Source organism: Hemicordylus capensis, chromosome 2 (genome assembly GCF_027244095.1).
Source record: "Hemicordylus capensis ecotype Gifberg chromosome 2, rHemCap1.1.pri, whole genome shotgun sequence".
Lineage (NCBI taxonomy): Eukaryota > Metazoa > Chordata > Lepidosauria > Squamata > Cordylidae > Hemicordylus > Hemicordylus capensis.
In genome coordinates, this window is record NC_069658.1 from 421429426 (window position 1) to 421455197 (window position 25772).

Below are 25772 nucleotides of genomic sequence, written 5' to 3' on the forward strand. Positions count from 1 at the left end.
TGGAAACCCTATTGCCGATGGTGGATGGTTGGAAGGAAACGAAGAGGGCATCGGATCTGCGAATGTCCTTGGTGTGGCGGATGTATGTGCATAGTGCTCTGCGCACATCGAGCTTGTGCCACAGTCTTTCTTTAGGATGCACTGGTGCCGGGCAGAAAGAAGGGAGAACAATAACTTAGGATCTGTGGAAGGTAGAGTTAACTTTTGGGAGAAAAGTAGGGTCCAGTTGGAGAACGACTGAATCAGAATGAAATGTGCAGAATTTCTTACGTGCTGAGAGGGCGGCTAACTCCGAGACCCTGCGAGCCGAGGTCACGGCCACCAGGAAAAGCAACTTGAAAGACAGGATCTGCAGAGGAATGGGTGATATTGGTTCAAACAGGTCCCTCGTGAGGGCGTTGAGGACACAGTTCAAATTCCAGGATGGGAAGTGTCAAAGCGGGGGTGGGTGGGTGGGTGGGGGGAGCCAGGTTGGTGGCTCAACGCAGGAATCTGGATAGATGTGGGTGAAGGTAGAATTGACCCGCTGAAGACGAGCAGATCTGCAGTATGGATTTGAGAGCAGAAGCCTGGCGTTTGAGTGTACTGGTACATAGAGCCATATCCAGGCCTGATTGGAGAAAATCGAGGACCTCGGGTACTCCAGCTGTTAAGGGATCCTTCCCATGACTTTGAGCCCATCGTAAGAAAACTGACCATGTTGATTGGTACACCCTGATAGTGGATGTCCGCCGGGAGGCCAAGATGGTGTCTTGCACGCTCGTGGAGTACTCTCTTGCTGCTAGCTTCGTGCACTCAGCCTCCAGGTGGCTAGTTGCAGCCATTGGGGGTCCGGGTGTAGAAGAGGACCCTGACACAACAGGTCTGGACAGTTTGGTAGACGCCATGGCGGAGACACTGCTAGGCTGAGTAGGTCTGGAAACCACGGACGTCGAGGCCAGAAAGGAACCACAAGAATCAACTCTGCCTTCTCCAGGAGAAGCTTCTGGATGACCTTCATGATAACGGGGACTGGAGGAAAGGCATATAGCAGAACGTCTGGCAATCGAGAGTGTAGGGCGTCTGTTGCCTCCACTGTTGGAGCATGATATCTTAAGAAGAACCGAGGCAGTTGGTTGTTGCCTGGGGCCACAAACAGATCCACCAGGGGAGCCCCCAGTACTCGAGTGAGTTGATGGAAGACCTCTGGGTGTAAGGCCCATTCTCCCGGGTCCACTGCCTCCCTGCTGAGCCAGTCCGCTATCTCGTTTTTGTCGCCCTTGAGATGCTCGGATATGAGAGACTGTAGGTTGGTTTCTGCCCAACTGAAAAGCAGATCGGTCTCCCGCATCAGTAGCCGGGACCTCGTCCCCCCTTAGTGGTTGATATGCGCCTTGACCGTGATATTGTCTGTACATAGGAGGACGGGGTGGCCCTGAAGGACCTGTTGGAAGTGTTGCAATGCCGGGTGGGCGGCTCTGAGCTCCAACCAATTTATGGGAAGAGGGGCTTCTTCGGTCGACCAGGTGCCCTGTACAACCTGTCCCTAACAGTGGGCCCCCCAGCCCAACAGGCTGTCGTGACTACAATCCGTCTGGGTTCCGAAAGCTGGAGCCCCCGTAGGAGGGCCTGGGGTAACCACCAATGAATTGAGCATTTGACTGCTTGGGATATGGTGATGTGTTGCCTGTGCACTGCCATGATGTGATCCTGCCACGGCAAAAGAAGCCACTGGAGGGGCCGGGAGTGCCACCTTGCCCAGGGAGTGCAGTCCAGGCAGGCTGTCATGGAGCCGAGTGCTTGAGCCAGGACTATGATGTCCTCTTTTGGTTTGCATAGCAGAGGCTGTAGTTGTTTGACTATCTTTTCCCTGTGCTCTGGTGGAAGGGATATCGTGTTCTGCACGGTGTCGAAGAAGGTTCCCAGATGCACCAGCTGTTGGGATGGAGTCAGATGACTTTTTTCTCTGTTCACGACAAAACCGTGATCAAGGCCAATAGTGTTGTGTGCACGTCCCTGACGGCCTGGCCTCTTGAGGGCGCTTTGGTGAGCAGGTCATCCAAGTACGGATGGACTCTAATCCCCTGAAGATGGAGGAATAACACTAGGGAGATCATCAGTTTTGAGAATACCCTTGGCGCTGACGCCAGGCCAAAGGGAAGGGCGCGGTACTGGAAGTGATCCCCGTTGTATGCAAAACGTAGGAATCTCTGATCGCAAGGTCTGATGGAGACGTGGAGGTAGGCCTCCGAAAGATTCACTGAGGCCAAATAGTCCCCTCTCCGAACCTCCTCCTTTATGGTGTGGAGCAACTCCATATGGAACTTTTTCTTTCGTATGAAGCGGTTGAATGCCTTGAGGTTCAGCACTGCCCTCCAGGAGCCATCCTTTTTTGGTACCAGAAAGAGGATAGAATAGGAACCTAGGAACCTTTGGGAAGGAGGGACGTATTCTATCGCCTTGATCTGGAGAAGGTGATGCACTGCTTGCTGCATCAGAAGATGTTTTTGCGGAACGGAAGACCTTGGTGTGGGGATGAAGCGGTATGGTGGGAAAGATATCAGGTCTATGGTGTACCCGTTGGACACCGTGTCCAGGACCCATGTGTCCGAGGATGTCGACATCCAGGTCAGGACAAAGTGCAACAGCCTCCCACCCACTGGGATGGAGTCATTGCTTTTGATGTCGATAGTAGGGGGCGAAGGGATGGGAGGTTGCTCCGCGCGCTGGGCCCCGGGATCGCTGCCTCCACTGAGGTCTGTTGAAACCTCTCGTTGTCTGGGAGCAAAAATCCCTGGGTTGATAGGATTGGTTGTAATGGTAGGATTTGTTGAATTGTTGCCTGAAGGGGCGAAAGGAGCTATGTGAACCTCGAAGAGAAGGTCTAAAATCCTTATGTGTGGATGGCATGACCTTTTTCTTATCTTTCATGTCTATGAGAATCAGGTCCAGTGCTGGACCGAAAAGATCCGACCCAATGAATGGAGCTGAAGTCAAGGCCAACTTGGACTTGGAATCAACGTTCCAGGACTTTAGCCACAGGGTCCTGCGAATGGCCACTCCGGCTACCAATGCCCTAGATGAGTGCTGGATGATGTCCAGACTGGAATCGGCGGTTAGGGCCACGGCCTTGGCCATTTTATTTATGCCCAGGCGTAGTTTAGAAAGCTCCGGGGGAACCAACTTGACCAATTCTTTAGCCCATAATACCGACGCCTAAGCAAAGATGGAGTTAGTTGTGACCATCTTGATGGCGGCAGCGGAAGTGTCGTGGGCCTTTTTAAAAAGCACATCGCAACGTCTGTCTTCTTGAGACTTAAGTTGTTCCTGATTCTCCGAATGTACTACAGCCCCCAAGACCATTTGGACCACTGGGGGGTCTACCCTAGGAGTGGCTAGAAGCTTGGATATCTCTGATGGTAGCTGATAATGCTTTTTTTGGCAAATTGTCGATGGGCTTGGAGGATATGGGTTGCTGCCACTCGGAACACATCACCCTATGAAATAGAGGAGGAAAAGGCACCACTGGGGTCACTGGGTCAGAGGGTGGAAAAACCTGTTGGTCCAGTGTCGTTGCTGAAGAGGTGGCTTCTGAAGGGGAGACATAATTAATTGTGCATTTTGCCTTTGCCAGCAATATCTCAAAACCTGTGGAGGAAAAAAGCCTAGTAGAATTAGATATGGGAGGGGTCACCTCCTCCTCTGAAAGTTCTCCCTCTTCCTTCCCCGAATCTACGGGATCCCTAGGGATAATTGGTTGTGAGTGCGAGGAATCCTCCCCAGATGAGGAGGGAGGACCCGCCGGAGGTGAAGATCTGGTTGGTATCTGCGTGGGGAGTGGAATTGGGGCCACAGGGGGAAGAGGTGGGGTGGGAGCAGGGACCACAGGTGGTTCCGGTCTAGATGGTCTCCACTCCCTACCAGGAGAAGTGGATGGTGAGGAGGAGTAAACCTTGCGCCTGCATTTGGCTCTGTGGACAGGAGGTCTAGGTATAAAAAGACTACGTTCCCACAGGGGGGTGGCCCTACGGCAGGAGAAGATGAAGAAAGACGGTCACTGCCCGGTCTCCTGGTCCTTTTGCGCTCTCTAACCCCTTGAATTGGTAGTGGGGGGGATGTCTGGCACAGGGGGTATGGAAGCAATAGCACCTAAAGGAGCAAGGGTGGACTGATCCCCCTGTAAACTACTTGGAGCCTCAGGTAGCTCTAATTGAAATTCCCTTGCAAAAAAAGTCCCTGAGCCACTGAGTAGCTTTGTGCGAAAAGGGGTCCCTACTCACAGTTTGATTCTCTTGAGGCTGCACGGGAGGAGAATTGGCGCGCGATCGGTCCTGCAGCGGGGAGGGAATGCATGGACCAGCCGGTTCCCCCTCAGCCGCTGCGTCCCCATGAGGGGGAGGAACTGGCGCCGGAATATCGCCCACCGGGCTCCGGTCCCCAGCCTCAACTCTCGGCGTGTGCTTGGAGCCCTCCTTAAACTGCTCCTTCGTTTTGGCGCCATTTTTGCCCGCTTAGTTTTCGAGCGGCGGCAAATTGCCTGAATAAGCAGCCGCTCGCTCAGCCGTTTACGAGCCTCGGCCAGATATAAAGTGTCCTTGTGTTTCTGCTTCTATTTTGGGGAGGAGGGCTGGTCATTCAAATGTTTAGACTTCTTGAGGACTTTAGATGAACGTTGCCCTGAAGTCATGGAAGCCCGAGACTGGTTGGCTGAGGCGGGGAATGGCGGGGGAGGGGCAGAAGTGCCTGGCGCCGAGAGGCAGGCTTGAGAAGCCGTTGTGGGCAGCCCCGAAAGGGAGGCTTGAGAAGCCATTGCAGGCAGTGTGCTGGCCAGGTGCTGCGGCAGCTGCACGCTCTCTGAAAGGGAGCCCTGCATGATCTTCTTGGCGTGCGCCGATTCCATAGGGTGGTAGAGGAAAACGGGGAAAAATAATTGAAAACAAGTTTTGTGGTTGTCCAATCAGAATCGAAATAAAAAAGAAATTTTTGGGTAGCGAAATTTATAGCCTGATAGAGAACTGCTCTCTTCCCACCCTTGCACACTATCAGAAGCGAAGGAGACTAGAGCCAAGACAAAGAGCAGGCATAGACAGGGAAATCTGATACAAAGACTGACCAGAGCTCTCTCCAAAATACGTCCTATCCCAAGCGAGACAGAACTGGAACTGGGGTTGGGAGGCAACCACGCCTACAAGCAAATCATGTGATTCCAGTTCTGTCTCGAGCATTCGCAGTTCATCACCCTCTCTGAGGATCTCCTACTCAGGGGAAAAGGTATATTTACCTATATCAGGTGTGGGGAACCTTGGCCCTCCAGCTGTTTTTGAACTACAACTCCCACATTCCACAGCCACAATTGTGGCTGGGGATGATGGGAGTTGTAGTTCAAAAACAGCTGAAGGGCCAAGGTTCCCCACCCCTGACCTATATGGTAGACTGCTTGGAAGCCAACCAAACTCAGACCTCCTCAAGGTAGAAAAAGCAGTATCTTTCTCAGCCAAGGATATTGTCAGACTGTCAGGCAGGGATGGGATTGTTTTGGAATGGAAAATGCATACTCCTCAAATAACAGAATAGCATTACAGTGACAGAGACACATGAATGATGTCTCAGATAGCAAATACAGACAAGGGGGAAGGGCATGAATATTTTTGAGCTCAATGGATAAACACAACTGTGGACAGATGGGCAAGAGAAGTAATCTCTGAGGAGCAGTTAAAATTGCAAGGCAGAAATGGGGAGGGTTTGTTTTTTCACCAGAAACATAAATACTGAGAACTGTGAAAGACCATACTTGAAGGGGGACACAGGGTGCAATCCTCCCCTTGCGGCCTCTGTTCGGAGTAGATAAAAATAAATTATTTTTCTATTTAAAAATCAGATTTTCAGATTTGAAATTGCTTTTCATATTTTTTTTGTAAATAAATTTTAAAATCTTTTTAAAAGATCCTGGTTAAGATTAAATCTGAATGTTAAACCTACAGTTATAATCTCTTAAAACAGATCCATGGCCTTCTCTGAAACATATTGGCTGATTTTTTCCCCAACTGTAAATATTCTGGAAAACATCTTTTTGAAGTCAAGCATTATAAATATGGCACACTAGGTCATATACTATATTGCTGTTTTGGGCTTGATACTGGTAGGACAGAAGGCACTGGAATCCAGTTATGGGCTTTAGGCATTGTTATCCTGTATATCATTGGAAATATAACTCACAGGAACATTGGAAGCTGCCTTATACTGACTCAGACCATTGGTCCATCTAGCTCAGTATTGTCTACACTGGCAGCAGCTCTCCAAGGTTTCATGTAGGAATCTTTCCCAGCCCTACCTGAAGATTTCAGGATGCAAAGCTATATCCCCTCTCCTTTGTATTACCAGTCTATGTGAGTTGGGCTTTTGTTATTTTCTCATTTTGAACACTAGCAATCCCAGCTTGCATATACACAATGCACATGGTGAAAGGCCATGATTCCAGGGTTGTGCAATGAACATAACCAAGGTTCTGCTTAAATTTTCTGAAGGACGTGGAATGAAACAGTTTCTGGGATCCAATAATGGATTTCTTCTGAAAAGTTTTAAACCATTATTTGTTGTTGTTCTAAACCAAGATATGGGGATGGGTTTGAGTTTGAAATTGATGCTTTCAAGAGGGAGTTGCAAGACATTGTATAGATTACTTCCCCTTTCTGCAAACAAATCTATTGATTTTTTTTTAACTGCCCACTGTTTAATCTGCTACTCAACACAATTTCAGTCTGGCCCAAAGAGAATGGAAAGGCAGGGGATAACCCCCAGCAGGCTATCTTTTCTGCTCCATTAAAGGTATGTCTTGAGAAGCCTTGCAGTAAGAAACTGACTGGCATTAAGAAACTCTACAGCTGGAAGGAGAAATAGCTCCACCAGCTTTGTCACTTTTTTAATGGCCTACTTTTCTGCTTTTATATTTGTGTCTGAACTCAACCCATAGCTTGCTTTATGTTCTGAAATTAGGAGACTTCTCAAATAGAAACTTTACCAAAGCGTTCCTTAAGATGCTATATTATTTTACAAGGATCTTAAAATGTTTTGGTTGGTATCTATGCAATTTGGAGTCTCATTTATTTTCATAGAATTTTGGAGCATGTGTAAATTCTGCATTAGATAGTGACTATTATCTGAATGCTCAGAGAAGGCTCATGAAGTTTGAATGGGGTGGCAAAGGGGATTGAAGAGTCTCGCTTCCCCTTCCTGCCCAGCATTGCAAATAAGTCAATAAAAGTTAAGTAGCCCATCTGCCCAAATATATTTGTGTATTAAAATATTGTGTTAAGTTTTTTTTAAAAAAATCTGACTCTTAAAAACCACAGGCATCCAAACTCAATATTCTTCGATTACAGGATTGAACAATCCCAAGGGGAAACCCCGCTGATATTTATTTCTACCTTAATGTAACTGCAAAAGATTAATTCATCTCCTTTCCCTCACAAAAGAGGGAGGAATAATATATGAAAACGATGGCCATCCTGGCATTGCTTGCACCTCTCCAAATATTCTGATAGGCCAAGAAATCCCTCTGCCCCTTTTACCGAAATGGACACCTGTCTACAGCAGAAAAACATGCAAGGTTCTGCTGAAGGTAGATGTCTCTATCTCCCCTCTTTCCCTAGTTTAATTTAAACCAGGGCTCTGCTCCAGAAAGTGTTTTCACTGTAGGACTCAATCTTTGAATAATAAGTAATTGAGGGCTCTGATCATGTGCAAAGAGCCTTTCTTACACATTATAGAAGCATAAGCAGTCTGCAGTAAAAATTATTAGAAGCAGCTGCATGCAGGCAGCTGCAGTTGCTTACCCCCACTATCAGTAATCAGCTAAGCAAACAATAATCAGCTATGTAATCACAAACCTTTGCCATTTATATCTGTTCCCAATGGCTTAGACTCTGAGAAAGTAAGAGAAGGTACAGAGGAGAGAGAGAAGACCTTAACTAGAGAAAGAGAGAAAAAGCCAAGAGAGAAAAAGCCTTTGATAAGTTAATTTGCAGCTCTTGATAAGGTGTGAAAAGAATATAGAGAGCAAAACAAATGCTGGGAAACAGACGTGATGGTAGCCACAGCTGAAGTGTTTGCTTGTGTGCCCTGGAATAAAAAAATGCCCATAAATCTGGATGCATTATTATATCAAATGTACGATCTGTGGAGGGAAAATGTCAGAAATTAATACAGTACTGTTACAGACATGCTGTTATTATTATGGCTGTTGGCTGAAGAGATCGCCATCTCTCAGAGGCAGCACTAAAAAATTGAGGGGGAGCACAGAAGGGGCAAAATGCATTTATGGGTGATTGAGCTGTGTCCCACATATCCCTTAAGCCACATTGGGGGAAGCGCTTGCCCACCAATGTCCCCCACCTCCCAGAGCTGTCCTTGCCATCTCTCCAGGCTTTTGCAGAGCTCTATGGCTCGTTTAATGGCCTTGGATTTCTGGTGTCTGCTCCAAGGCACTGGGATTTTCAGGTCATACCAACCAACTGGAGTTAGAGGCTAAAGTGAACCCATCTGTTTTTAAGGAGAAAAATAGTTTAGAATGGAGCCAGGAAAGTAGAGAAAAGTCTTGGTTTTTCTGCTTGCTGCTAAATAGCATCATTGGTGGGCTGCAAATACATATTGCTTTAGAGGAATTGAATTTAAAATACAATTTAAAGTAGGCTATTACTGCACTCCTGCTGGCTCCCCCCATAGTCTGTTTGCATAGTTGCAAATGAACAGATACTGTAAAAACACTAGAGTAGCATTTCGTCTCATGGGAATTTGAGCCTGTAAAAGGCTGCATTTAAATGTCTTGTACTTGGGGAAATGGAAGATGAGAATGTGGTGTAGCATAGTGGCTGAGAGACTGAGCTATGAATCAGGAAATCCCTGGTTCACTTCTTGCCTTTGTTATGAGTCTATGTATTTAGTTGCTTTAGGAAGCCATTCAGCCTCAGCCCCTCATCTGTGATACGGAGTTTAATAATACTCTCCTTAGCATGGCTGCTCAACTTTGGCTCTTCTGCAGATATTGACCTACAGCTCCCTTCATCCCTGGCTGTAGACCACTGTGGCTGGGGATTATGGGAGTTGTGGTCCAAAAACAGCTGGAGGGCTGAAGTTGAGCACCCTGCCTTATAGGGTAGCTGTAAGGATTTAAAGAAGATAATACACGTGAAGTGCTTTGAACACTCAGAAGTGCTATACAAATTCTGTTAATAATAATAATAATAATAATAATAATAAAAATACTGCATGGCTTGGCTTTTGGCTTAAACACCTAACAAGCCTTCATAAACAACTATCAAAACAGTTCAATCACATTTTGCAAGGAGGTGATATTGAACAATGGCTAACAAGTGGGAAAACTCATCTCATCATGAAAGACCCAGCAAAAGGTGCAGTTCCAAGTAATTATAGACGGATAACCTGCCGGCCAACCATGTTCAAATTATTAACTGGAATAATAGCAGATGAAGTAATGCAGCACTTATTAACTAACAAACAGCTTCCAGTTGAACAGAAAGGAAAGGCACAAAAGACCAGGTGCTGATTGACAAAATGATTTTAGAAAATTGCAAGAGAAGAAAAACCAATCTAAGTGTTGCATGGATTGACTACAAGAAAGCCTTTGATTCATTGCCTCACACATGGATACTAAAATGTTTAGAAACAACTGGTGTCAGCAAAAACATTCAGATATTTATAAAAAAAGCAATGAGCATGTGGAGTACACAGTTAACAATCAATGGCGAGACACTTGGACAGGTTAGCATTAGAAGAGGCATTTTCCAAGGGGACTCACTATCCCCTCTGTTGTTTGTAATCGCCATGACCCCACTTTCATAAACACTAAACAAAACAGGCCTAGGATACCAAACATCTAAAACATCAAGTCTAATCAACCATCTGCTGTACATGGATGATCTGAAGTTGTATGGAAAGTCCCAGTCAGAAATCGAATCACTGCTAAACACTGTCCATATATTCAGTAGCGATATAGCAATGGAGTTTGGACTAGACAAGTGTGCTGCATTAATAATGAACAGAGGGAAAACAACAAAAACAGAAGGAATAGAACTACCCAATGGAAGCAAGATCAAGAAACTGGAAGAGAAAGAACATTACAAATACTTGGGCATTCTCCAGGCTGATAACATTGCACACACTGAAGTGAAAAGAAAAATAGGAAGTGAATACATCAGGAGAGTTAGAAAAATCCTCAAGTCCAAACTCAATGGCGGGAACACCATACAAGCCATAAACACCTGGGCTATACCTGTTATCAGATACACTGCAGGAATAATAGACTGGACCCAGGCAGAGCTAGAGATGCTAGATCGTAAGACCAGGAAAATCATGACCATCAATCATGCTCTGCACCCCCGCAGTGATGTCCCTCGCAGCTCAGGTGGAAGAGGAATGCTGCAAGTCCATCAAACAACAGAGGAGGAGAAAAGAGGCCTTGAAGAATATGTCAAGGACAGTGAAGAAGATGCACTTCAGATGGTCAAGAACGAGAAACTATTCAACACCAAAGAAAGAAAGCAGGCCTACAAGAAAGAACAAGTCAAGAACCGAGCAGAAAAATGGAGCCCCTGCATGGTCAATATTTGTACAATATAAGTGGAAAATCAGACATCACCAAGACCTGGCAATGGCTTAAGAATGGCAACTTGAAGAAAGAAACTGAGGGTTTAATACTGGCTGTACAAGAACAGGCACTAAGAACAAATGCAATAAGAGCCAAAGAAGAAAAATCCACCACAAACAGCAAGTGCTGCCTTTGTAAAGAAGCAGATGAAACAGTGGACCACCTAATCAGCTGTTGTAAAAAGATCACACAGACTGAGTACAAACAAAGGCATGACAAGGTAGCAGGGATGATATACTGGAACATCTGCAAAAAATACAAGCTACCTGTAGCCAAGAATTGGTGGGACCATACAATTGAAAAAGCTGTAGAAAATGAAGATGCAAACATATTATGGGACTTCCGACTACAAACAGACAAACATCTGCCACACAATACACCAGATATAACTGTAGTTGAGAAGAAAGAAAAACAAGTTAAAATAATCGACATAGCAATACCAGGGGATAGCAGAATAGAAGAAAAAGAAATAGAAAAAATCACCAAATACAAAGATCTACAAATTGAAATTGAAGGGCTGTGGCAGAAAAAGACCCAAGTAATCCCAGTGGTAATTGGCACCCTAGGTGCAGTTCCAAAAGACCTTGAAGATCACCTCAACACCATAGGGGTCACAGAAATCACCATCAGCCAATTACAAAAAGGAACTTTACTGGGAACAGCCTGTATTCTGCGACATTATCTGTAATAACAGCAACAACATTGATAATAAAATTCAGCCATCCCAGGTCTTTGGGAAGGACTCGATGTCTGTATAAAACAAACCAGTCAATAACACCTGTCTGACTGTGTGAAAAAGAAATAATAATAAGACAAGAAACAGTGCTCTTTCATTTTGCAGAGTGACAATCCTTAATACTTTGAAGTGTGAATGACTATGTAAAAATGGCTGAGAGGCCTGCCTACATTTTCTCTCTCTTTAAACAGCACTTACTTATTCATTTGTCCATTTACTACTATACTGTGGTAGTTCACCTAATTAAATTTGCATTGATTAATTTGCTTAAAATCTACATATTGGTTTCATTTAACTTTCTCTGTTTGCACAGTATCTTTGATTAAAATTCTACATTTAAAAGTTTTAATTACCTTGTGGCAGGATAGATCTTGATAATATTGATCTTTATGTAAGTGAGAGATTAAATTCATCAAAATTTGACAAATCATACACTGAAGAGGGGGTAAAGTATCCTAAGAAGATACGGGGACAGTTCTATGACATTGGGGCAGTATTAAGTATTAAGAGTAACAGATTAACTTGTGTTACTACATTTTCAATGGTTGAAGCTATGGACATTTTAAAAAGTTGATATAGGCAAGAGAACATCTCCTACTATAGGACTATTTAAAAAAACCCAAGCCTTAAATATTGTAGATAGTGTCTGAAACGTGTAAAATTCATTGGTAACCAAATCACCATTTTTGGACATCTCTTGCTGTTCTTAATGCAATGAAATGCAAATTTAGCACATTCTTGGACATATGACTGTTTTTTTCTTCTGTAAAAGACACTTCGTGTTTAAGGTTTGGCACTGAGTTATTTTTTCTTCATTTATTCTTACCTGTACGGAATAATGGTTTTTACAAATGCATAACATTACATCAGCACACACATTTATATTCCCACAAAGTCGCTCTTTCCCCTTGGGATTGGGTGTGATTCCGGTGGTTCACAAAAGTGTGCGAAACTGGGCTAGGCTCCCTTAGCTCGGTTTTGCATGCTCCTGTGAAATAATTTTTTTTTATTTAAATCGGATTTTTTTGATTTAAATCGGATTTTTTTTATTTTTATCCACCCTGCTAGTGATTTAAATCGTGATTTAAATCAGTTTGATTTAAATCAAATCCACCCTGCACACAATTAAAAAAACAAGGTCAATGGAGCTCTCTTTCCCTTAACCTCGTTTAATTAGGTGGTTACTTTGACGGTTTTGCTGCCGTGTATCCGCTGGGATTGGGTGTGATTCCGGTGGTTCACAAAAGTGTGCGAAACTGGGCTAGGCTCCCTTAGCTCGGTTTTGCATGCTCCTGTGAAATAGCCTTCCTCTGTAGTTCAATGTAGAATATTGGCTATGGCCTTGGAGTTGGCAGTCAAATATAGAAAACAGACCACTTTGTGTCATACTGTGCATGGAGCAAGTTCAAGCCAAACAAGAAGCTGATTCTTTTGAAGAAACATTTACACTATAACAAATGTTATTGTAAAAGGTATGTCACAGAAACTGTCTTGCTTACAACGGTTTACATTTTTCTTTGGCTATTTCTTTTTAAAAAAACTGTAGGCACTTTTTATGGTTCTAGAATTACTATTTATTGTTTGATTTACATACTACTTTTCATTAAAATAATCTCAAAGTGGTTTACAATGTAATTAAAACAATGCACAATTAAAATACACAAGTGTGTGTGTGTGTGTGTGTGTGTGTGTCCTATAAAAACAGTAATATATAAAACACAAATCAGCAGCAGTAAAAAAGTTTTTTTTCATTTAAAAGCTTGGGTGAAGTGCCACGTCTTTACTTGGTTCCTAAAAACTGTCATGGAGGCCTATTACTTATTTATGGTGTGCATAGTGCTCAAACCTCTCCCCCCGCCCCACACACATTTTCATTTTTAAAAAACTTGCTAGTTGGAGAAAAATAGAGCCTTAAATTTCGCTCTTTAGGAAGATTATACACATTTAGTGTAATTTAGTTCTTTCTCCTTCCTACCCATATTTTGATCTTGGTTCATTGTAGTCAATGAATGCTGCATTGTTAGACATTTCTGACTCCCTGGCCAATAATAGGGCCAAAGGATTGGTTAAACATGCATGAATTTATGATCTTCAAACATTTCTCTACAAAATGAGACCCAACTTTGGCCAGTTAAAAAGGTAAAGCATCCCTTCAAGTCGGTGACGACTCCTGGCATCCACAGAGCCCTGTGGTTTTCTTTGGTAGAATACAGGAGGGGTTTCCCGTTGCCATCTCCTGCGCAGTATGAGATGATGCCTTTCAGCATCTTCCCATATTGCTGCTGCCCGATATAGGTGTTTGGGAAACATACCAGTGGGGATATGAACCGGCAGCCTTCTTCTTGTTAGTTAAGCATTTTCCCGCTGCGCCAGTTTACACTGTCTTTCATCTTTCACCTCTGTGTCACTGTTTTCATGCATTGGTTACAGTGGTTACTTTTCCTCAGTAATATTTGCTTTTGGGGAGGTTTGGTGGATGAGTTTTGTTTAGGCTGACCGGATGCAAAGAAGGAAGGGATTTGCATATTTTGGCACAGTAGAGGGACTTTGATAGGTGCTGCTGCTCAAAATGGAAATAGAAAAGCTACACCCACACTGAAATTTTTCTCTTCAGTACAACCATTAATGTACAGAGGTCATTTTTTCCTTGGCATGTGGTTGCATTTGGGGCTGTGAACTTAGCAGCATATAAGCATAGCATAAAGCACAGCCAGTCACAGCTTGGAGCCACATGCACATGTGGTGAAACAGCTGTGCATATTTGTTGCACCCAGTAGCATATGCATGGTCCACATGCTGATGTTCTACATGGATCGTGAAATATATTTGTTGTGGTAGCCTTAGGCCATAGTGGTTTTCACAAACAAGATATAAAGATTTGATATTTAATTGCATATCAGATTGCATATAAAAGGAGAAACCAAAATGCAGCAGAGTACAGCAAAGAATAAACAAGAGCACCGTGCATATACTGCGCATGTGCTCAGTATAATAACAATAACCAGGCTCAGTTGACCATTCATATTATCCCATTTCTTTTCAGCTAACCATTTCAGAATCTTTTAAGAGCTTTTGGTCTGGCTGAAGTAGCTTATGCAAAAGCAGTCACAATCTTTGTAAGTTTATTATTTGTATTCCTTAATAAATAAAAGATACTGAAGTCATTCACACAATCAAAAAGTGTGTTCTTCCTGGGTTTGGGAGCTATGTGTGCTCCCAATTTTCAATTGTGTGGAAGCAAGGTAAGAGAAAACCTGGGTAGCTTTTCCTCCTTCCACATAAGCAGAAATTGGAAGCACACAGATCTCAATCCCAGGTGGAACACAGTTTTTGATTGTGTGAATGACCTTACTGACTGACATCCTAATGCACCCGTGAAAGTAAAGAAAGCATATGCACAGCACTAGCATCCCTGCTTCTGAAGTTGAGTGCTTGCTTGTGGGGGCGGGGGAGTGAGGAGGATTTTCATGGATCCCTCTTTCCTCCAAAAGTGTTTCGCGCTGCCTGAAAGTAGGTTTCTGAGTGCTGTACAGTCCTTGGAGATCTTCTTCTGGGTCACAGGGATCACTTCTGAGGGAAGGGGGGATTGGTGAAAATTGCCTTCCCTTGAAGCAGGGAGGATAGTTCTGTGTACTTTTCTTTGCTCGGAAGGGCATAGCTATTACTATTATCCTATTACTTAGGATGTTGGCTACATAAAGGAAAAGTCAAGGCTAATTGTCTTACCAGAATAAACTTTAACTTCTCTCTCTCCAGTTGTTCCTGATCTGCAGTGATAAATGATTCAGCTCAGAAGTCCTTTTCAGATATTATCTGAACATGGTGTGTGGGATCACATAAGTAAATTCCTAATTTATGACTTTTTTTCAAATGCCTATGGGGCATAACAAGGAGACAAAATTGCAGTTGTGTCTTGCAGCAGGACATTATTGTTGAGGTTTAATTTATGCTGATGCCTGCAATAGGTCCTTGGATTTCAATTCTACTTGTGAAAGGCTCTGGGAGACTACTGTATTAATCTCAGAGGCCCAAGAGTTTCTTAGGAAGTCATAGTTTAGTTGTATTGATCCCAGTAACAAAGCAGTAGTTATTTATGCACATGTATTGGATTTAAAACCGGTATATAATGGAATGATTCTCCATCTTCTCCACAGTGGAGCTTCCCTAACTTTTGTTCTCAGAAGACTACTTCAGGAAAGCAAAAGTATCTCACATTTGTTTTGCATAACGTCCAGCATATCTGTCTTGTGCCATGCCCAGAGTGTAGTAAAATGATCTTGGAAAGAAGTTTAACTACAAAAATAGAAAGAGCTAGAACATTCTAGAAAACTGGAGCATAAACTGCATTGTAGGGTTGTGCCTGAATGGGCTCGGACAGCCGCGGCAAGTGCCACACCTGGAAAAGTGGTGGATCAGGAATGGACCTGCTTACCTGTTTATTAAGGGAGCTGCTCTTTGCCCCGCCGAATCAGTTCAGCTGCAGATGTCCAAGCCAGTTTGGCGCTTCTCTAAGGAGGCGCCAGACCGGTTTGTGCACATCCCTATTGCACGGCCTTCTGTGTTATTTTTACCACTCATGCTACCTAAAGGAGAAAACAGTTCTTGAATATTGGAAAGATTTTACCAGTCTCAGGTTAGTTGTCCTTCCAATTACCATTAATTTGTTTGTTTGTTTTAATTATCTGGTTTGTGTCCATCTTGATGAATCATAATATTAAACTGTTATATAAGTTTATCTGCTGCCTTGGAGCAGTATAGGGATATTTTGATCCAAAATCTTTGACAAAACAAACTGATTTTCAGTGATATCACCGATGTAAAATGTTTTTTTTAAATGGTGCCAAAAGGCCTTTTATGGCATTGACCTAGATGAATTGTTTCCCCTAAGGACCTGCTTGTACAGATATGTTTGTAAGCAGTGAGCCAGTTCAGGTGATATCTACCCCCTTAAATTGGTCCACATTGGGGGGAAAGAAGGTGCTGGGAGGACGTCAAGATGGGCATGCTTTGAATGCATTCTTTCTCCTTAATCATGTAGTTGCTAGGGAAATCATTATCCAAACCACTGTTTTTGTACGTTATTCTTCCTTATATATATTATCTCAGTTTTAAACTGTAATTGTAATTTAATGATTTGAAAACCAGGTGCATTTGAATCCATGATGGAAAAAGACAGGATGCTCAGTTTTGAAATAAGTTAAACAATAACTTGGGGTATTTCCTTGGAAGGAGTGCTATGCTGCTGCCTGGAAGTTATGTCATTCCACCGCAGCCCTGCCATTTGACGCTGTTGGGGTTGCTTTTCAGGTTGCTCAGTAGCTCAGGCAAGTTCCTAATGTCAACAGCCAGCTGACTATCACATGAGCTAGTCATTTTCCCTAGTACCTTTTATATGTTCTCCTCATTGTTTGTTGGTAGAACTCACTTCTTCCCTGGCTAGTCATCTTTTCCAGAAACTTCTGCAGTCATCTTTTCCAGAAACTTCTGCACTTTTCTTCCCACTAGTGTTCTTCTAGTCCTGTGTTTACCTTGGAAAAAAGATTTCTAATATGTTGCTTTATCTGTTTCCCATAGCATGGCCATATTTGTCAAAAAAAGAAGTGCTTCCAGTTGGAAGCACATGGACAGAACACACATTTAATGTCAAAAGTACTTTGGCCCTAAATCAAATGCAGATGAGATGTCAGTAAATGTGGCCTGCAGAGTTTGTTTGTTTGCAGATGTGTGTATCTATGCACCAAAAGCCAAGCACAAAATACAGAGATCAAGTACAAAGTAGTGATTTTCTGTGGATTGACTGGGTCTAAAACCTCCTGCCTTTTTATAGAAAAAATATAAAATGTTGTTCAGCTGCGAGAGTAACAGTTGTGCATAAATGCAAGCATATCCACATAAATAATTCGTGGTGGCGGTGGAAGTTCAGCAGTAGCTGCTGAAATTTGGAATGTAGTTGGGCCACATATTCAAGTTTTTTCTTGTTTGCACTTGTAGTGCACACCACTTCAACACATCTGTGCATTTTTCTTGAGCCTGTGTATGCTTTTCGACACACCATCATCCACCCAGTGAATAATTCCAGCCATCCCTGCCCTACTTTAGGAATCATATCCACCAAATCACTAGCTACCCACTTGCAATTTTGCGGGTAGGAAAGTGCCTCTCTGCACAGTAAATTCCCCTTACTTCTGCATAACCAAGCCAGGTGCCCCCCACTCAACTCTGGATATCATATCTACCAAAAGAAAAAGGTGGTTATGTAGTAATTTACAGAACCAGTCCTAGGAGGGCTACAAATTGATGTAGAGATGTCTGCTGATTCTGTTTCTGAATCTCTTTCCAATATATTACAAAAGGTATAGCAATTAATGTTGTGTTTGATCATAGATTATTTTAAGTTACTTTTAAAATATGTTTCGGGGGTTTTGGAGTACGTGTAGAAGGGTGATTCAATTGAACACCCCTCTTATGCGATTAGAGGATGTGCTGAGATTGAGGTGGCATGTCCGCCAGAAATGTCAGGATGGGCATGTTCTTAGTGTGGCTCTGATGCTATCCTGTACGGAAGGCCATGCTTGTCTGAACCGGCTCTATGTGTCTCTCATGTTTGGAGGAATGCCTGACAGGTGTAGAGTAGCACCTGACAAGTCAGTTTGGCATAGGAATTGGGGAGGAGCGGGGGCTGCATCAAATACTGGCAAGGACTGGATGTAGATTGTGGCTGAGTGACTGTTTCTATTCTAGATGTCGCTGATGGTCCCATGTTAGTTTAATTTTATGAGATATACCAACAGTGTTCCCTCTAACAGGGATTCCCAGATGTTGTTGACTACATCTCCCATAATCATCAAGCAAAAGTCATTGCAGCTGAGGATTCTGGGAGTTGTAGTCAACAACATTTGGGAATCCCTGTTAGAGGGAACAGTGTATACCAATATTTTAGAGATCATATTATTTAGTTGGGTATCTATAGCACAGAACTTGGATGATTCCTAAGCTAACATCCTGTATTAAAGGAGCTGCTTGTAAACTCAGCCTGGGTTAGCCTGTGTGTGAGAACTGCTGGGATCAGGCCCGATCCTGGTGGGGCAGCGCTGCCTAGCCCAGGTTTTCAACTCAGCTTTTAGCTAGGGTAAAGGTTCGGCCATGCTGTTAACCCAGGCTCCAGGATTGTGTGTTCGCTGGGGCTGCATTTAGCCCCAGCAGCCACAGAGACGGGCGCCTAGCGCTCCTATCTCCTGGGGGAGTCCCCCAATGTCTTGCAGTGCATTATGGGGCATCCCTGCATGTCACACGGTGCATTGTGGGATATCCAGAGGCCAGGACATGTCCTGGCCTCCAGAGCTCTGCACTACGCAGCATGGATCATCAGGGATCGTGGTCCACACTCCCAGCAACATTTCATCGATTGTCTGGGGGGAAGGTGAGTTGGACCAGCCTTTCCCCCTGCCTGCCCACACAGTTGTGTGAATGGCTTCTGTGTGTATGTGGTTTTTTAAAAATAAGACAAAGAGAGAAGACAAGTATATATGCTAGAGCAGCTGTAATGTTTGCATTCATTCTGAGATGGTGGAAGTGAAGGATTTATGAAACTGGAAAGTATTAACTTAATGTTGGAGCAAAACACGATTGAAGCAAAGAAATCTGGCCTTCTTGACGAAAGCATTTTATCTGAGTCCTTGATAATCCCCCTGCTTGTCTTTTCTCTTCCCTCCCCTCTGTCCCCACAATCCAGTCCCCTGTGGTCATTTGTACTGCGGAAGATGTAGTAGGTTTCATTGGCAGCATAACCTTGAATGCCTTATACATAATGATTTATGTTGTACTGTAAGCATGGGCAGCAGTTTTACAGTAGCTTAAGATATTTTGTGGACAAGCACAATGTTAATTGCAATATTTTTTGAAATATATTGGACAGAGATTTACAAATAGAACCAGTAGACAACTCTACATCAATTCGCAGTAGCCCCCTGGGACAGGTTCTACTTTCACTTGGAGCAATGTGCTCCATTTTTCTTGCTTCAGAGTTTCTCAGATGTCACAGTGATCCTTACCGTCAAGAAATGAGCTTCCCATGGAGGAATGTAGTGTCATGGTTTTGGGTGTGTGCAGTGGGGGAACAAGGAGGTTTAAGTGGAGTGGCAAAATTCACAATAATATAATATGGAAGTGTATTTTAATAGCATTTGTTTTTGTATGTGCTACAACACTTAGCATGTGTATACTTTCAGATTTTCAAAGCACATCACATTAATTATCTTTTGTAATCCCTACAACAACCCTATAAGGTATATTATTATTATTATTACATAGGAACATAGGAAGCTGCCATATACTGAGTCAGACCATTGGTCTGTCTAGCTCAGTATTGTCTTCACAGACTAGCAGCGGCTTCTCTAAGGTTGCAGGCAGGAATCTCTCTCAGCCCTATCTTGGAGAAGCCAGGGAGGGAACTTGGAACCTTCTGCTCTTCCCAGAGCGGCTCCATCCCCTGAGCGGAATATCTTAGAGTGCTCACATGTGGTCTCCCATTCATATGCAACCAGGGTGAACCCTGCTTAGCTAAGGGGACAAGTCATGCTTGCTACCACAAGACCAGCTCTCCTCTGCACCAGCTCTCCTCTCCAAGTTTTAAATGTATATTTGCTAAAACTAAACTCCTACTGAAAGCAATAAGAATTTTTAAAATGATTATGATTGCATTTTGTAATTCTGAAATAATGCCTGTGGCATGCACACAGGAACAGCTATGTGAAACTCTCATAAGACCAACTTGCTCACAGACAGGACTGGGTCTCACGATCCGTGAGACCTGGTTTTGGGAAGTGAGCGGGAAGAGCGGGCTAAGCCCACTCTCCCCACTCACGAGTCGGGAGGGAGCCCTGGGCAGCCAGATCGGCTGCCCACACAATGGCAGGCTCCGAGACGGAGACGGCGGGGGCTGGGGAGCTCGAGGGCCGCGTGGCCCCCAGAAGTCTCAGTATGCCCTGTGCATGCGCGCAGGGCATACTGGGGAGACCCCCGAGCTGGGAGGCTGCTTTTAAGCCTCCCGGCCGGGGGTCTACTCACAAGTAGCTGCGATGCGGAGCCGCGGCGCGGCTACTCACGAGCAGATAGCCCGGGTTTGTGGAGTGCTCGCTCTGCAAACCTGGGCTAAGGGGTGAGCTACAGGAGCGGGTTAGCCGCTCCAGAACCACCCGGTTCGGCTGCGAGCTCGGTGTTTCTTACGATCACAAAAATCAGGCTAGGATTTTCCTAGCCCGATTTTTGTGATCGTAAGAATAGCCCCACAGTCTCAGGCATTTTTAGAGATTGAACCACAAAATATTCTAAGCAAGTTACATGTAGAACACCCTTTCTCACCCCTTGCTTAAATATTTATGCTGTCATCATGGTAATTTCTGGAGTACCTCTCAAGTGCCACATTTTATATCAGAGCTACAGGTCTGAATAATTAATTTTGCTGTTGTTGTTGTTGTTATTATTATTAATCCCACTGGGATTTATTTATTTATTTATCAATCACATTTGTATACCACCCAAACTTTCGTCTCTGGGCTCGATCCCAGTGGGGCAGTGCTGTCTAGCCCAGCTTTTTAACCTGACTTTCAGCCAGGGTTAAAGGCTTGAGCAAGCCCTTAACCCAGGTTTCGGCAATGTGTGTTTGCTGGCGCTGTATTCAGCCTAGGATGCCCATCTCCTGCAGGAAACTCACCATGCACCACACATGTCATGCAGTGCATTGTGGGATGTTTTATCCCGGCCTCCGGAGCTCTGCGCAGCTCCATGCTGCATAGATAGTCCGGGAGTGCAGTCCGCACTCCCAGAAATATTTCAGTGATTGCCTGAGAGGAAGGTGAATTGGACTTGCCTCTGCCTCCTCCGATCACCCTCTCTTCTGCCCGCCTGCCCAGTCATGTGAATTGCCCCAGGGTCTGTTGGTGAATAATCACTTGTGTCTGAAACACAGGTGAGGGAGTAGTCCTTACCCACCCCTAAACAGCACCCATTCTTCCAAATTGTAAGTAAGGCAAACAAAGGTCAACTGGCGATCTCTCGTATCTCGGGAAAGGGGCAGACGATGCCCTGGCTCCATGCTGCTGGCCTGGCAAGATGAAGTGAGACTTGGAAGGAAGGAAGTTGCACGTCTGTCAGTGACTCACTGTCAGCCTGGGCACACAACAAGACAACAGGGAGTGGTGGGGCCTGCAACACTTCGTACATCCAACTAGCAGGGTAACAAGACGCTCAAGACACACCTGTTTTCTCAGGCTTTTAACTGAAATTAATTTTAACTGTTTAATTTGTTTTTATCTTATGAGATTGTCTTTACTTCTGTGAAATTTTAAATGTTTTTACTCTTTTATAGTGTGTTAAATTTTTTGCACTGCCAAGAGATGTACATATCAAGCGGTATAAAAATATGACAAACAAACAGACAAGAGTGGGAGGAACAATGGGGCCACACCTAATATATGTGGGCTCTCATGAGATCAGAATACAATCTTGTGAGAGGCTGGAAGCCTCCTGCAAAATTGTGTGAGATGCATGGGGCTATGTTAAGAGGGGTTAGAAAGCACCCAGTGTGACCAGGGGAAGGATGTGCCTAGAGTGACTGCCTTGGCTCCTGGTGAAGGTGTTTGGGCCACATGTCCAGAGGATGGAGGGCCCTCCCCCAATCTTGAGGCATGGATAAAAAGAAAAAGCAGGCATCCAGATCTGAGGCACGACAGGTAGGCTAACGCAAGGGGGAAAGAGGAACACAATCATGTGTGCCCAGGATATGTTAGAATGTAAGAACATAAGAAAAACTTGCATCAGACCCAAGGCCATTTTATTCCAGCACCTGGTTTCCCACAGTGGGCAGCCAGATTCCTGTGGGAAGGAGATATCCCTTTCCTAATTTTGCTCCCCAGTGACTTGTTTTGAGGCATACTGCCTCTGAACTTGGAGGCAGCACATTGAACAGTTCAGTGGTAGAGCATCTGCATTGCGTGCAGGAAGTCCCAGGTTTAATCCCTGGCATTTCCAGGTAGGTCTTGGAAAGACACCTGAAACCTTGAGAGCTGCTGCTGGTCAGTATAGTCAGTACTGAGCTAGATGGATCAAGGGCCTGGCCAAGTATGAGGCAGCTTCCCAAGTCCTCCATGAATTGTCTAATAGTCTTTTAAAATCATCTAAGCTAGTGGCCATCACCACGTTTTGTGGCAGTGAATTCCATAGATTAATTATGTGTTGGGTGAAGAAGTACTTCTTCTTGTCTGTCCTGACTTTCCTGCCAGTTTCACAGGATGATCCCAAGTTCTAGTATTATATATGAAAGGGAGAGTTTTCTCAGGCTCCATGAATAAGTGTATTAACATTAGTCATATCCTCTGCTCTAGTCACCTGATGAACACCAGAAAAGAGAATTTTATTTTTTCTATGTGAGCATCCTGTGAGAGAGAGCTTGGAATAGGAAAGATGTACTGATCTGGACAACAATAGCAACAGAACACTCCCCCAAATGGAGAATAGTTTGTGTCTTTGAACACTGGGATGGAGAGCACCGGAAGAACCAATTCCCTGCTGATCCAGAAGTAGGCTGATTAGACTCATTCGTACAATCAAGAATAGGGTAGGAGAAGTCTCTTACCCTAGTTCGGGAACTGTGCATACTCCCAATATTTGATCATCTGCGAGTTAAAAACAAGGTCAAAGGCACCATCCGTGATCGTGTGCTGGGTTGAGGAGCTCCCCCCTACCCAGTAGCTGTATCCAGGTCTTTAACAAGGTAGGAGGAAAATTCTCCCATCCAGCTGCTGCTTAGCACACTATCACGGATGGTGCCTCTGTGATCTTGTTTTTAACTCACAGATGATCAAATCTTGGGAGCATGCACAGTTCCTGAACTAGGGTAGAAGGCTTCTCTTACCCTATTCTTGATAGTATGAACTGTCCTGTAGAGATGTAATCTGGGGTGTTATTTAATAACAAGACTGATATCTAATCTGCTTAAGCCAGAGTACGTAAATGTTGACTTCAGTATAAATGAATTGTTTTTATTCTGAGCTCACCCTAAAGAAGTTGGTTGAGCCTTTTGCAATAATTCAATTGCAGTGCTGTAGTTTGAAATTTATACATTGATTGGAGTTAGGACAGTTGCAGCTGTATGAAGCCATAGTATCTAGACACTTCAGGCTGTAGATGGGGGCTCACATGATGGAGTGCTCTAAAAACATTCTTTATGCATAGAAGCCAATTGCTAGGAATAAAGACCTGTCTTTCCTGGTATACTAGTTTTCTATGTGCAGGTAATGTTTTTTGAATGGAGTAGGCTGTGCCTGAAGTGGTACAGACCAGACATAGGTATATAGCTCAAATAAGAGCAGGCCTTAGTTGCAGGGAACTGACTGTGGCTGGCCGCTTTATACTGTTAGGGAATTCTAAAATATATTGCCTAACAAAATAATACAATTTTATTTGAAGACATTTTAAAGGAGCAAAACTAATTATATAGTTTTGATGTATGGCAGCACTTTAAAATCTCATAGGAAATTACCAGATGAATCACACTTTCTGAAGGCAGATGATTCTTATCTTTCTCTATCCCCTGCTTCTTTCCTTGTATCTGATTCTGCTCTATTCTAAATAATACATTGTGTTTTTATTAAAGAGATAAAGACTTGCTGTTTTGTTTACAAAGACAAGATGTAAATTCTGCATCAGAAGAAACATCAGCTTTGTCTAGGGAACCTTTTTCTGCTGGAAGCTTGGAATGATAAGCATACAACATTCAATGGGTGTTGCACAACAGGTTATATTTCCGAAATAGTAACCTGATTTACTTAGAGTGAGAATGGTTGAGAGTCGGGTGGTGGCAGTAGGAGGACTAGGGGCACAACAGAAAGATGTGTATGTACTGCTTTTCTCTCAGCATCATGATAATGTTGCATGCATGTGAGTAAGCTCGTTAGGGTACCATTCAGAATCATTTATCTGATTCTGCAGGGTGAAGCTTCAAGCCACTCATTTGTAGGGATGTGCACGAACCAGTTTGGAGGCCATGTTGCAGGCCTCTGAACCGGTTCGGAAACAGACCGGTCCGGCGGTCCGACACCGAGGGGGGGTCTACCTTTAAGGGCGGGGGGGTAGAACTTACCCCTCCCGCTGCTCTTCCCCCTCTGGCGCTGCGTTTAAAATTGAAGTTTTTGGGGTGGCAGCATTCCTCCCTGCCGCCCCTGCCCCCATCGTTGCCCGGAAGAAGCTGTAATAGAAGCACGCATGCGCATGGCATGGCGTGCGTGCGCTTGTCGCCGGCGCGTGCGCACATGCGTGCTTCTATTACAGCTTCTTCTGGGCAACGACGGGGGCAGGGGTGGCAGGGAGGAACGCTACCGCCCCGAAAACTTCAATTTTAAACGCGGCGCCGCAGGGGGAAGAGCGGCGGGAGGGGTAAGTTCTACCCCCCCGCCCTTAAAGGTAGACACCACCCCCCCCGTGCCGGTCCGGACCAGTCCGGACCCATGCACATCCCTACTCATTTGTCAGCAATTGGGGATGGCTGGGAACAGCAATACACTTACCTGACCAGCCAATGCAGCTCCAGCAGATACTTTGGCACTGGAAGCAACATCCGAACAACAGTGCCAGGGGAGGGTGACTGGCAGTACTGTGATGTCAATAGAGGAGGCTGCACAGCTTCCTAGACAGTGAAGTGCAGAAGGTTGGAGAAAACATTGGCCATCATGCTAGCCAAAGGAGAAACAGGAGGAAAGGGGCAGAGGTGAGAGGTGCCCAAACATGGAGTGGAGAGTGTACCAGGGTATTTAATTCAGAACAGTGTTGTGGCAATGAGGAAGCAGATGTGCCCTGAGAGATAGTCCTATTTGGCTGTCATTGGTTGCCACTTAAATGGCTGAGTTCAGCTGGCTACATGAAGTCTCAATCTATCTTTTATTGTGCTTGTGGCAGTGAAGCCTCTGCAGTAGATTGATTGGCTGAGCTGGTTCACAAACATTCCAGTTGCTTATGGACTAAAGCTGTAGGGTTGTCTATTTTTGCCTTGTGGAAGACAGATTGGAAAGTTGGCAGTTTGGCTAGGGTAAAAATTTCACACAAGTCCTAGAAAAAGATAGGAGATTTGTGAAGCGGACTGACTGGGGAAAAATCCAGAGTGGTAGGAAATGGAAGGTAAGATGGGTAAAGGAATGGTGCAGACTGTGCAGTGGCCAGGAGCCAGTAGATCTTTCAGATCGCTCTGATCTTTTACTATCCCCATTGGTTACTAGTTTGTTTCTGGTCTTATTTCGTGATGCTAGTTTAGACTTTGAAATGGCTCGATCAAGAGTTCGTTAAGAGTTGCCTTCCCTCACACAAATCTGCTTGGGTACTACATTCCGCTTCTGAGGCCCATTT

General features: G+C 44.3%; 1 protein-coding gene across 5 annotated transcripts in view; it reads left to right on the top strand.

The window, feature by feature from the left end:
• CA10 (carbonic anhydrase 10) overlaps nt 1-25772 on the top strand; it is a 509308-nt gene that overhangs the window by 48920 nt on the left and 434616 nt on the right. The window contains exon 1 of one of the 5 annotated variants that reach the window (XM_053298315.1): nt 18687-18798. The exons of 3 other annotated variants lie outside the window; for them this stretch is intronic. In XM_053298315.1, coding sequence (XP_053154290.1) covers nt 18702-18798 — 97 coding nt within the window. In that variant the 5' untranslated portion in view covers nt 18687-18701. Of the gene's footprint in view, nt 1-18686; nt 18799-25772 lie in introns of those variants that run through there. One more of the 5 variants, XM_053298323.1, reaches the window with a different exon arrangement.